This window comes from Homarus americanus, unplaced genomic scaffold (assembly GCF_018991925.1).
Source record: "Homarus americanus isolate GMGI-L3 unplaced genomic scaffold, GMGI_Hamer_2.0 scaffold367, whole genome shotgun sequence".
Taxonomy (NCBI): domain Eukaryota; kingdom Metazoa; phylum Arthropoda; class Malacostraca; order Decapoda; family Nephropidae; genus Homarus; species Homarus americanus.
In genome coordinates, this window is record NW_024743709.1 from 656,712 (window position 1) to 670,335 (window position 13,624).

General features: G+C 35.5%; 1 protein-coding gene across 1 annotated transcript; it reads right to left on the bottom strand.

Moving 5' to 3' along the window:
- Positions 1-928: 928 nt before the first annotated feature.
- LOC121877244 (presenilin-2-like) lies at positions 929-12,575 on the bottom strand. The gene is made up of 11 exons (XM_042382890.1): positions 12,324-12,575; positions 11,256-11,417; positions 10,520-10,698; positions 9,422-9,563; positions 8,701-8,768; positions 8,140-8,360; positions 7,379-7,477; positions 6,550-6,815; positions 5,681-5,768; positions 3,963-4,075; positions 929-3,351 (listed from the first exon to the last, which is right to left on the bottom strand). Exons 1-11 carry the CDS (start codon positions 12,474-12,476, stop codon positions 3,196-3,198), a joined length of 1,647 nt encoding a protein of 548 aa, XP_042238824.1. The 5' UTR covers positions 12,477-12,575; the 3' UTR covers positions 929-3,195.
- Positions 12,576-13,624: the final 1,049 nt, after the last annotated feature.

Below are 13,624 nucleotides of genomic sequence, written 5' to 3' on the forward strand. Positions count from 1 at the left end.
ATGTCAAAAGGTGGGAAATTAATATAATTTTAGGATATGTGAAGAAATCTGTAGTTGCCAAGGTCACGCTACCGGTAGTCATAACGTTGAGCTTAAGTTAGGGAGTCACCTTAGAAACTGCAAAAAATAGTCAATAAACATAAATAAACAATTATGAAAAAGTTAATATACCGGTAATACTGTACTCACAAGCATAGGAGAAGTGTACATGTGCTCAGCAGCCATTCACAGGGGGGCCCAATATTCCTCTCTACTACCTCTTTATTGCTGCTCAAGCTCACATACGCTCCACCCTGTTTTCTTTTCTTCTTTGCTACCTCTTTCTTCCACTTCAAGGGGTCACAAATACATGTATGCTTCATTGACAGCCCATAGTCTTCCTCCACAGAATAATTACTCATGTGGTGTCTGGTAAAGGGAGGCTTGGCAGTGAGAGTGACGTCACAGCATCGCTCACCAATGACTGGTTACGCTCCCTGGTTGATGAGCCAATATTCCCCAAGCTCTGGGCGTCATTGCACTACTCAAGTATCAATAGCAAGGGCAAAAATCCTATATATTTCCAAGACTTTTTTAACCTATCTCAAATGACATATCTACCTTTTAAAACATACTGGAATCTAGTTTTATAGAGATTCCTCTGGCAACATGTTGAAACAAAGATCACTTTCTTTTCACAGCTGGTCAGTAAGTCACTCTTTCATCAAGCGCTTCATTTGATGTTAGATATTCTGGATTTTAGTCCAGATTCTGACACCATGAGTTACTTTCTCTGAACATTTAGATGGTTGTCTGATTTTACCCATAATTTATTTTGTATTTCCTTTCAACAAAAGCCTTAAGTAAAATAAAATGTATACATATTGGCAATTAAAGGACAAAATATTTTCCTGAGTAATAAAAATATCTTGGTAACTAATAGCAAAGGTAAAACAAAAAAATATTACTACTGTATTTGTATAAACATTTTTGTTACAGGAAATCAAGTCGCAAATCACAGAAACACTCAGGGAGGTAAATTTGCCAGAGTAAAGCAATCAGCACTCTCTCTCAATCACTGTTGTTGATACTAGAACTTAAGATCTGTATCAGCTATGCTATGACTCTTTAGATGCAATTGTGACAAGTGCCCTCATAAAAATTATTCTAACTTGTGATATAAAAATCTAAGATCCACTTAACAAAATGTCACAATTTATTTGTAACATCTGCAAGAGTTTACACATATCATCATTCATTCATTTCTGTACATGTCTTCTTCAAAAGCAGCAACAATTTAAGTATTTAAATGACAGTTTTCCTTGAGAAAATATGTACAGTATTACTGGATACAGTATTTTATTTAATGTGCTCTTTATCTTAGCAATAATTGCAACATATTTCTGATTAAAAACAAAAAACTAATGTGTACATAGGAACAATCATGTAGATAAATATAATACAAACTGTAAGTCAGTATCATCAGTACTAACCTAACTTAAGATAAGATAATGTAACCTAACCTAATCTGACCTACCTAAGGTAAAATTTGGTTATGGTTTAGAGAGCAAAGAATGTCTCAAACAATACAATGTACCGTAAGAATGTATTAAAACAAAGTCCATTTTACCACAAGAACTAATTTTAGTGGTTACTTGTACAAAAACAATAATAAAAGCTATACTGTATGTTACGTATTAAAGTATAATCAGATGATTATCCCTAAAATGCACGACATGTATATTACAGCACAGCACTGTACTGTACAGTAAAGTCTGTAATTAATGGGGCAAATAGTGTAGGATGGTCCCTTAAGTTAAAAATCCTGTTTCGTAGAAACATTTTTAGTGATCTAAGAGCACAACTTTATTTATGAGAATGTTACCTTTAATATTATAACCATTAAACACAATTCCTTACAACTGTATTAATAAAACATTAAGTTACCATTACAAGTATTATGTATATTATTGTATTAATCCTAAACTTAAAGAGGTTGGAGGCTAACCAATCAATGTGAATTTTTCATAGTTAACAGGTTAACACACTTGATCACATTCTGTTTAGTAGAAAAGGTGTTCAGAAGAGACCCATTAATTAGAGTGCTTACTGATTATACACGAGTCACGCTAAATACAGACTCTGTACAGTAATTGTGAAATATATATATTTTCAATTTAAACTGGTCTGTATACAGGAATGATCACACAGATTATCATAATACAAATTGTAAATGCATAGAATCATTGATAAGCTAACTAAACTAGTCGGACCTAAGCTAACCTAAACTAATTTAGGTACATTTATATGGTGTGGTAGCAAAAGAGTCCCCAATGAAACATAGTTCATTTTTACTACCTGTATACATGAATTAGTTTCCTTCAAGCTTCAGCATTAAAATAAAGAAGTTATTCCTATTTGGCAAAAAATTTCAAGATGCATTCTAAGGCTTAATTGCTGGATTATCCTTATTTAGCATGACACATTATATACATACAGATTACTGTGTGTATGCGTATATAAAATCAGTGTAGGAATAAAAAGTTGTACCAAATTGCGACAGTACCATATGCAGGCACTGTACAGACTCTCTTAAATATCTACAGTAGCTATGACATCAGATCCTAAACATAATACAACTTAAAGCATGAAAGACATAAATACAATCCTATATTACTACAAAGATAATAAAAGAGTATGGTCATATTCTTACATGAACATGACAAACTTGCTTAGGTTTACCAAAAGTTTCTCAGATATTATGACTCATGGATTTTACAATCAGTTGTTGGAAAAAACTTTTTATATTTTTTTCCTTATGAACATCACTTGTCTTGTAAAATATTTATAAATTACTTGAATAAAATTTTAGCACAATTGTCGTGATGCTCTTACCTTTTAATTTACCACAAACGAAAACCACTGGGTAGGTTATGTATAATAGCTGGTCTCAATTTGTTGTAAGAATTATTCATTTTTAAAACTGAAAAAAAAAGACAAATACCCTGTACTGTATTATGGCTTACAATACCTTAATGGCAGTTTTTCCTTCTTCAATGATGTTCATCATTTTTTCCTCCTGCACTACAGTACCACCAACCAGTGAATCTACTTTAATGTGACACTCAGTATATATACACACTTGTTCTTGCTCATGGTCCACTGTGGAAAGTTTCCTTAAATATTTACCTAGTTGGTTTTAAACTGTGGCTTGTACTATATATAAACCTGTTCACTTGCAAGCTGCTCTGTGAATGGCACAACTAGTAAAGATGTTGAGAAATAAAAGATAAGGCCAAATGTGATGGATATGGGTAAGGCTGGCAGGGCTTTCTTGAAAATGGCCAGCATGATCAGAGTCAGACACAACCCCTGAAATACAAACAGTTAATTAGATATTTAATGAAAAAATAAATATAAAAATATGCACAAGATCCAAAATACCTAACAAATGTTTTTAAATGCTTGTACACTCAAACTCCTCTAATTCAACAATATTTGAGGTCTATCCTAATGAAATTACCCAGGGGTTCGAGTTATCCAGTGTCCAAGTTTGGATGATGACTTTGGACATACAGGTATTGTTATTTTTATGTAGCTAAGGCGGGTAACTCAAGATAGTACAAAAAATTGACTGGTGCCCAATTTGCCTTTATATCTGAATTCATGCAAGGTTAAAATGCTGCTAGTGGGAAGCAGGAATAAGTGCACTCCCCAGTGACCTCCACAAAACACCCATTAAGGAGGGCGGGATCCACACTGCTCTATTCATTCTTGTTTATAAACGAGGGACTGATCCTAAAATCCCATTGTATAATGAAGCATGAAGGCAATGACAGTACTACATCAAATAGTCAGGAGAAATTGGACAAACAACTTGCTATGATGCAACGAGGGCAATTTTGAGAGTCACAGAGTAATAAACTATGCAATACAGAAAATGGTTCATTGCATTAGATAAAAATCACTGTATATTTACTTACAATTAGAATGGCAATGAAACAAGCAATGGTGGTGTTCCAATCACCATATGAAGAAGCTTTGCCAACCAGGACAGAGTAGAAAATGAAGTCTCCCAGTCCAAGTTTCACACCTCCTGTAACAGAAAAATTATAAAAACATAAACTTTCTGGGAGGATCTTATCTTTTTCCATGGCATCAATTTTAGTAATTTCATCCAATTTTAGGGGCTGGATGTTTAACTGATAATAGTTAACAAGACAGATACGTGCATTGTTTTTGTGGAAGGGGATTAACCTCTGATACAGTACTTTGAATGAATTAATGACAGTAAATAAAGGAAGAGTCGGTGTGTTCTTTATCTCTGCCATCCTAAATAAAATGGGAATACGGGCCATAAAATACCCCTACAATCTGCAATAACAATGTTCCTGAGCACATGAAGACTAGTGAATTTTGTGGATAGTTGAGGGTACCCCTTTCCTCGAGACCTAGGGCTGTAATCAGAAGACATGCCTGACCGTGAACCCAACCATCGGAAACCCAAAAACTTATGGTGGCAGGTGGTACTCAAGAACTTTCTTCGGGCAGTACAATGAGTTTTAAATATATTTCATCTCAATATATCACAATTTGGAGGGTGGAAAAGTTTATATGTCCACCTACATTCATCAGGACTGTCATAGGACGGGTACCCTCTCCCAATGAATCGTTTCAATGATCCCAACAGGAAACCAAATCCACCGGGACTGATTTCGGGTCTGTAAGTGTTTCTGAATAACAACACATGACGATGCTCCCGATCAGTCAGGTGATGTAGTGACTGTGAATACCTCCTTTATGCCTATACCAGCAGCACAACTCTCACACCAAGACCCCACTCCATCACATGATATGATTTAACTGTACAGTATTTGAATGAAAAGTATAAAAGCAAAGTGGCAAAAGTCATAAGTGGGAAGGAGGTAAGTAAGCTTAAAAATGGAAAGGCTTCAGGAGTGTAAGGAATCACTGTGGAAATGTAAGGTTGGGAGATGGAAAAAGGACACAGTGGATGACAAGAGCATATAGGTTATACATGACAGGAGAGAGCACTAAAATATTAACTAATAAAAAAAAAGTGTTATATTTCCCCTTCATAAAGGCAAAAATGAGAAGAAAGAATGTAAATACTAATTAAAAATAAATCTGTTGAGTTTACCAAGGAATTCACATAAATTTACTATATGTGTGGTCCACACACTAATAGCACTGTACTAGTGTTTTTAATTTGTTACAAGTTAACAATCTACAGTATTCCCCTTAAAATTCGTCTCTAATTCTTAACACTTTCAATATCTAGATGAACAATCATTGTATCTATCATACCCTACTCTACCCTAACCCTCAATTAGGGTTTTCTTATACAGTACAAAACACACTGCACAAAGCTTATAATAAAATAAAAAAAACAGTAAATTATAGTAGTCAGAATTATTCATTAAGCTGATGAAAGTGAAAATGGGTCCCTTAGACATGACTGCCCATTAAGGACAGTGTGGATAAAGCACACTGTATACTAAGCCTTCGGTACACTAGGAGGCAGTATGGCCAGTACTGCATTGACCGGATTCACTTCCCCAAGTTGTAAACTTAGATACCCATTTACAGCTGGGTGAATTGGGAGTGCCTGGGGATCGAATCACCGACCCACTCAACTGCCGCACTCCGCTGATGATGCAGCTAAAACTGTGGCACTCACTTTCTTCTTCTTCTTCTGCAGTAAGGTCACGGGGATGAGGTTGTGGGTATTCAACATTTGCAGTGTTTTGACGGAGATGGCTATTAACCTGCAAACAGAAAGAATGGTAATGCGAGGGAGTAGCAAGAAATAAGAATTATAATATATATTTTTCTACTCCCTATGAAGAGGAGACTGTATAACTCTGATGTAATTTACATAGGCAAGAGAAGCGAATCAGAAAAAGGATGAATTGATCCTAGAAATCCAATTTTTGAGTATCATCAAACCTACAGGTTTTCAATACTAAAGGAAGTAGGGCTTCTGTGCTCAACATTTCATGTCAATTTTATGGTTTAAGGAACATAAATATGCCAATCATGTAATACAAATATATACTGTACCAATATTACTATTTTTAATCAAGTTGGTGAATAAATATAATTGACTGAAAGAGAAGTAAAATTTTGTACAAATGTGATAATCTACAAAAAAAAAACCTAAGAAATGCACAATTATATAATCAACTTTCATTTGGAAAAAAAAATTCATTCTAAGTGATGCTACTTACAAAATAGACCCATTTTTGAGAGCTTTAGTAATGGAAGCTCTACCTGAGTGACCCTCGCACAGCATTTGGGTTGGGTCACTTCCATGACAGAGCTAAGCTTCAATATTTTACTTCAACTGTATCACATATTTGCGTAAGTTTGTTCTCTGTGTATTACCTCTTGTAACTAGGTATTGAAGATGATGTCTGTAGGCATCAAAACAGAGTCTTTAGTAAAAATTTTTCGTTTAATGTAGCCTTGATTTCCGAAGATGAAATAATACTAATTCTAATAATGAAACTGTCCAACGAATCACTTGAGAAGTATTATAATGGGCACCTGTTCTCGTCTCCTCAAAGCTCGCTCATCATTATGTAGGGCCCATTCCTCTGTGAAACCAGCATCTCCATCTCCAGCCACATGTCCATTTTCTGCATGCCTCCTCCTTGTGGTATCTCCTTCTCTCTGTGCACCAGCTTGGCCCTCCATTGCTCCATCTCCAGCAGCATTTGAGTCATCCTGGTGTCTGCTACGAGAGCTTGAGGCACCATCATTTTCATTATCAAAGGATTTTGCCATGCCCAAAGTGCTGTACATGATGTTAGCTGTTAAATAAAATAATAATAAATAAATAAGAATAAAAATAACACTGTACCATACCTTATGCTAGCATCATCATCATGCCATTTCCCATTAATCACTGTGAAGTAATATGCAAGTAAGAAGGACCAACCTTTTGCATAGGAAACTGGGTTGGTTCTTGGCCAATCTAGTATGCACTAAGACAGTGTAATGCCCCACCAACATTACCTGGCACATAAATTCCAGTCTTTATGATGCAATCATCAATTGAAGTTTCTTTTGGTCATCAATTCAATCTCGTTCTCAACATGAACTGATAAAAACAACATTAAATATATGGTAAACTAATTGTTTGGAGTTTCTTTTGGGCACCAGTCTATTGCCTGAACCCTTTTTTCTTAGTTGTACTTGTCCCTCCCCAACTGCCAATGAAATAAAGATGATTATATATATATATATATATATATATATATATATATATATATATATATATATATATATATATATATATATATATATATATATATATATATATATATATATATATATATATATATATATATGAAAAATTCATACAAACACTTACAAGAATAGATGAGAGCAGGGAATATAGGCTCATTCCTCTCCTGCGCAGTCTCGACCAATATACGCAGTGGGCCCTTGGGAGACAACACAGCGACCAAATCTATGGAGACAAAAGGGTATGAACTGCACCCATCCACCAAAATTCCATGATAAGACTTATCCTGTTCTTCATCTCCCTATCTCTAAAAACTTAAAATTGAACTGATTGACAAGTTTCCTTTGCTGTCTTGAATCAGCTGAAACCTGTACCTGCTTTCTCATCATATATGGGTACTGCATTGTAATTAGTTCTCAGAATAGCAACAGGAGTGCAGCATCGCTATAAAAAGAACACAAAACACCACATGATGGACAGTCAAGTTCAGTGTTTCCAACATGAGGCAAATCAGTAGTTGCAATGTCCCCTTATAATGTTTTTTTATATCAATAAATAAATAAAAAATAAGTAAATAAAAGAATCAAGTCCAATGTATTCTGAATCTCAAACAAATTGACAGAGATTTGTTGAGATGAAGTCTAGAAATGATAGTTACAGCCACCTTAAGTGACTTAAAATATTAGGCATCAAAAGTCACCATTAGGGAATATCTTCCTGAAACAATAAGCAAACAGAAAAAGAAGTTTAGGTATTCTGAATATAAAGTAATTTTATTGAAGCAATGTTAAATGAATATGTTCGCTACTTCCCCAAATGACCATCAAAAGGCAGTTCCTGGCAAAGAATTCCATGAAATAATCAGAGATCCAGTTCACTAAACTTACCCCAGATAGAGATGACAGCCAAGACCATCCAGAGTGTATATTCAGGAAGATACTTGATAAACATGAGGGACATGAGTGAGGCAATGAAGATCAGGTAAGCTTGCTGGAGGCGCAGTGGTCCATGCCAGTGGATGCTCACCATCCCCATCACGCCAAAGTTCCACACACATATAGATACAGTGATCCAGTCCATTCCAAGGTTATACCCACGGAGTAGCTCCCTAGAATAAATAAATAATATATATATATATATATATATATATATATATATATATATATATATATATATATATATATATATATATATATATATATATATATATATATATATATATATATATATATATATATATATAATCAACTGATCAGGGTGTTCTAGAGGAGTTGTATATGTGTGAACCAGGGAGACATATAAGATCCTAGCATTAACTCCCCTTGATTTAAAGTCAGATGAACTAGAAAGAGCTAACTATCCCACCTGCCCTTATTCTGAACCATGGTAAAGGATGATACCCCAGAGCTAGGCAAAACCTGACCCAAAATATATCTAGGTATACTCACATCATATATATTATGGTGAAAATAAAGAGGAGCAGTAAAGAAGACATGAGCAGCCACCCATGGATGATCTGTAATGGAACCACATTATTAATATTTTATTTTGTCTTCTTCCTTGAGTCCTTTTACTCAATAAAGTGGAATTCTCTTGTTATAATTTTACACTAATGGTTGACACTCTATTATACTCTTTACCAAATGTGCTATGAACACATCTTTCTGTTATGTTTATATTCTTACATTTGTTTCTTTTATTCAGAGGAATGATCATATTCCACTTTACTACTCTTCCCCAATTGTACCCATTCACAGCTGGGTGGACAACAGGTTGCCCTGGGCATGAACCTGCAACCTTTATGTAAGAAAGTGAGTATGTACTGTACTGCACTTGGCCAACAGATTAAAGGGAAACTGGATTGGGAAATATATTCCTTTTGAAAAGTTCTCAATTTTTCTTGTAGGGTATTTATGAGTGACTCGGGCAACTGTCTACTCCTAAATTGTTCTCAAATAACTGATGCACGTTATTCAAATTTCAATTTTCATTTAGAAATACCTCAACATATCTTTAAAGTAAGGCATTTAAGGTAAAAATTACTAAAAAACTCTGACTCTGCATTACAGACACAAGGACTCTCCCAAATTTTTATGTCAAATTAAAGAAACTCAGCACTGCTATGAACTAGATAGACAATGACGCCTCACTAATAAGACAAATTCTCACCTTATAACATCGCTTCTTGTAGAGTATTATAAGCACGATGGTTAAAGCAACCACCACACCCAGAAGTATTAGCGCGTTCCTCAAGGCATCATACACTTTATCCCCAATGCTCTGAGACTCCTCATGAAATGGAGTGTACAACCTATAAAAGAAAAAGAAAAATATTAAATTAACTGGTAATTGCAAATTTCATCTATGCCAATGTTCTGTTCAACTGTTGGTTGTACAGTCGATTATAAGCCAAATCAGCAATACTGGATGATAGTTTTGTGCAACTTGGATATTTTTCTATAGAAAATTAATGCTTTCTTACCTCATGAAATGCCCTCAAAATGGTCAAGATAAAGTACATCATAACATTAGTTTTATTATTAAGATTCTTCCCATTCAGAACATATACATAATAGCTATACATAATAGCTTTGTTTCATCTACGGAAAATATCATAAAAAATTTATTATGAAAAACTTATTCCATCCAATTTTGGGGCTTTTCATGAGGTATAAAGTATTTGTGTTCTAGGATTGTCGAAGGCAGTATTGCTGTGATGTATCAAGCTATTTCTTCTCTTTTTTGGTGTTTTTTTTTTATTTTCTTAATTTTTTACACTTCCCTTTATTTTACTATGGTGTACCAGAACGTTGTTCAATTCTTGCTTGCTTAGTAAGTAAATATACTCAAGAATTGTTTCATGAATTTTTTGGGCCTCCGGTCCTAACCCTTTATTATGTATTGAATTTTACGTATTACTATACTGTAGTGATTTTTTACTCAGCGAATGTACTAGTGAAATAAACTGAGACTGCATTATCTACATACCATTTACACAAATATCGTATAGGGTACTTGAAATCCATTGCCATTTGTTAAGAGTAACAACATTCATGCAAGATGACAAAGACTAATACAGTATTATAAATATGATAATGTGTCAGAGAGAGAGAGAGAGAGAGAGAGACTTATAGAAGCTAGGTCTACAATTCTTCATAAAACAAATATTGCTGACATTACAAAATCATACAAGCATGAACGTTACTAATATCTAACCTCCCTAGATTTTGCAAATTCGAACAAAAATACATCTGCATATAAACTTACAAGTAAGTTCCCTTCTCTGTGTAGAATGTAACTGAAGATACAGTGGCAACAACCACCAGCATGCAGAGAGACACAGGGATGAACAGCTTTATCACATGTTGTGCTCCATACTTAAGCTCTTCTTCCTCTTCCTCTACTTCTTCCCATTCTCCAGGAGGATGACGACTTTGCCTGGTTTCCTACAGAGACACTGTGCTTTATATATACAGTATAGATATTATGCCAGTTCACATTAACACTGAGGAAGGATAGATGGTCAGGTGAGAAGGCCTGTCATACTGGCAGTGTCTGGCAACCTCCATCTGCTTCTACAGTAGGTGGGAGGTACTATGCCAAGCTCTACATCTCATGTAAAGCTGTAGATACTTTTCATTGTCCTTTCTGACTACTTCATATACTACTTTATAACAATATTTCCATGTGTCTACAGTATCTCCCTTGTACCACTTTTCTTTTACAGTGCTGTACAATAATGTCCATTAACGTGTTAATATCAATGGAGTCCTGTACTGTAAAATGTTATATTCTTTTCATTTAGATATTGTTATGACTAGAAAACCTAACCTATTCATAATCTCCTTTGAATAGAAATTGTAATGTAATGGAATAGTTAAGTACCTGTACAGTATTTCAGATGAAAGAGTTTGTACAGTACTGGACTCACTGGCTCCCATCACACTCATTAGTGACCATTACACAAAATAACAAGAGAGAGAGAGTATAACGCTGTACTTACTTGTGTAGTCCCTCTTCTAGCTGGGGGTGCACTTCCAGCTGGCTCCTGTTCTGCTCCACCTCCACCTCTTTGGTGTCGTCTCACAACTCCCTGAGGACCATTTTCTTGTACGTGATCGTTTGAGAAGGCAGCATTAGTGTCTAACGCCACACCTCCATCATTCTGCAAATATACTACCATCAGTACAGGTTAAAACAGCCTTTATCATGTGGTCTGACACCATACAATATAACAATACTTACCGTGTTTGTATTCTATCGACTACAATAAAAGTTTTAGTGAGAATCTTACAGGAAAACAACCACTAACATGGTAATTGACATACACTACATCTTTACCTGGCGAAGTATTACCAGACAAAGGGTGGGAGGGAAACACAGGGTTGAGCTAACTTTCTTTATTTCTCTAATGTTTCGGGCTGAAGATTGGTTCTGTGTTGTCCAAAACGTTAGAGAAATATACTGTAGAAAGTTAGCTCAACCCTGTGTTTCTCCCTCCACCCATCAAATCCACTTGTCGTCATGGATGGATCACATTACCAGACAAATTTGTGCTGTACTTCATCAGGATCACATTAGAAATAAGGTAAAATTTTAGTGTCAGTAATCCCTGGATTTTGATATACAAACTAGCTATGTGATTTCTGACAAATATGATGATCCAAATTTTTCCAAACACATAAAAAATAATCGGAAAAACAAAGCTTTGATACCTAACCTAACTGAATTCCCAAGATTCCCCAGATGACCAAAACTAAAATAATACCGAAAATAGAGCATTTTTATTACTTAGTGTGTTATCCTGAGAATATTTATACAGTACGTATATGTATTCATAGGGGAATTTTTACTCAATTAAATTAAATCAAATCAAAGTTGCCATCTAGGATAAGTCAAGGGAGGCAAGTGGTCCTTAACCATCTACACTGCAGCAAAAGGTTACTGCTTCAGATCAACATTTACCCAATATTTTACCCCTAAATTAACACCCATAACAACAGACACTTCGTATGCCAGAGGAAACACATGAGCCTGGCCTTGAGTGACACCTACAAGTTAGAGGAGGTACCTGAGCTCCTGGCTGTATGCTCTGTGTGGGTGGCTGACCTCCTGACGCATCTTCTTGGTTCTGGGATCTCCTTTTCTTTTTCACTCCTTTATTAACACTATCCTCCACAGCTACCACTTTGTCATCTCTGTCAATATTAACGTGGCCGTCCATCAGTAACAGAAGGTACAATTAGCAGAGATATGACAGATGAGTCACACTTTCCCTGTTGACACTGTAGCCTGTGTTTGTGTCGTCAGAGCCACCTGGCGGCGGCGGCCACACTACTCCCGGCCAGCGTTCGTCTAACATAATCCGGTAACTATGACGTAATTATGACGTCAATACTAAACAAACTTTTAAAAATATCAACTATATAATGATATATAATATAGTATAATCAATAAATTATTTCAAAGTAAGGTAATTAGCAGAACAATGTATGGAAAATGGATTGTTAAGTTCAAATAAAGAAGTAATTACAGTATTGTGTTGTAAGCCGTACGTCATCTTAATAATCCAGTGTCATGTAGGTAACAAGTCTTACAACACATCCCATACATGTATCTTTAACTATTTAACTCTCAACTTACTTTATTTGTTTATCACTAGTTTATTTTCTTACCTACAATACGCGCTTAAAATACTTAGTTGTTAAAGTGCAGTACATCATAAAATCAACACTTGAGGTCCCTTTAAAAAGTTAAATTCCCTGTTATCAAGAGATAGCAAGATAATGATATCTGTCCAGTGAACAGGAAGGTCCGTGGATATTGGAAACTACCAGTAATGTAATAATGGTAATAATAATAATAATAATAATAAGGAGAAGAATAACAAGAAGAGTACTGTACTGTAGTATAAAAAATATCAACAATAATAGTAAAAATAATTTAGCATGAACATCTCGGAGCTCTTGACGCCTTAAGTGAACAACAATAATATGCATGCCGAGCACTAAACCTAACCTAACCTAACCTAACCCAGAAGCGGCTAGCGTCTCCAGTCCAGGGTGACTGACGGTCTGGAAAACCCCATCTCTCGTTCTTTATGTCCCATTCCTAATCGATGTCTCCCCCTCTCTCTTCATTTGTGTCCCTGTCTAGATCTTTGTGCCTATTCTCTAGTCCTTTTTGTCCCGCTCCTTAGTCCTTTTTGTGTCGCACAACCCACGCCTCAGTCACACTACCCATGCCTCAGTCACACTACCCATGCCTCAGTCACACTACCCACGCCTCAGTCACACCACCCATGCCTCAGCCACACCACCCATGCCTCAGTCACACCACCCATAGGTAACCCATGTTTCAATCACCACCCAT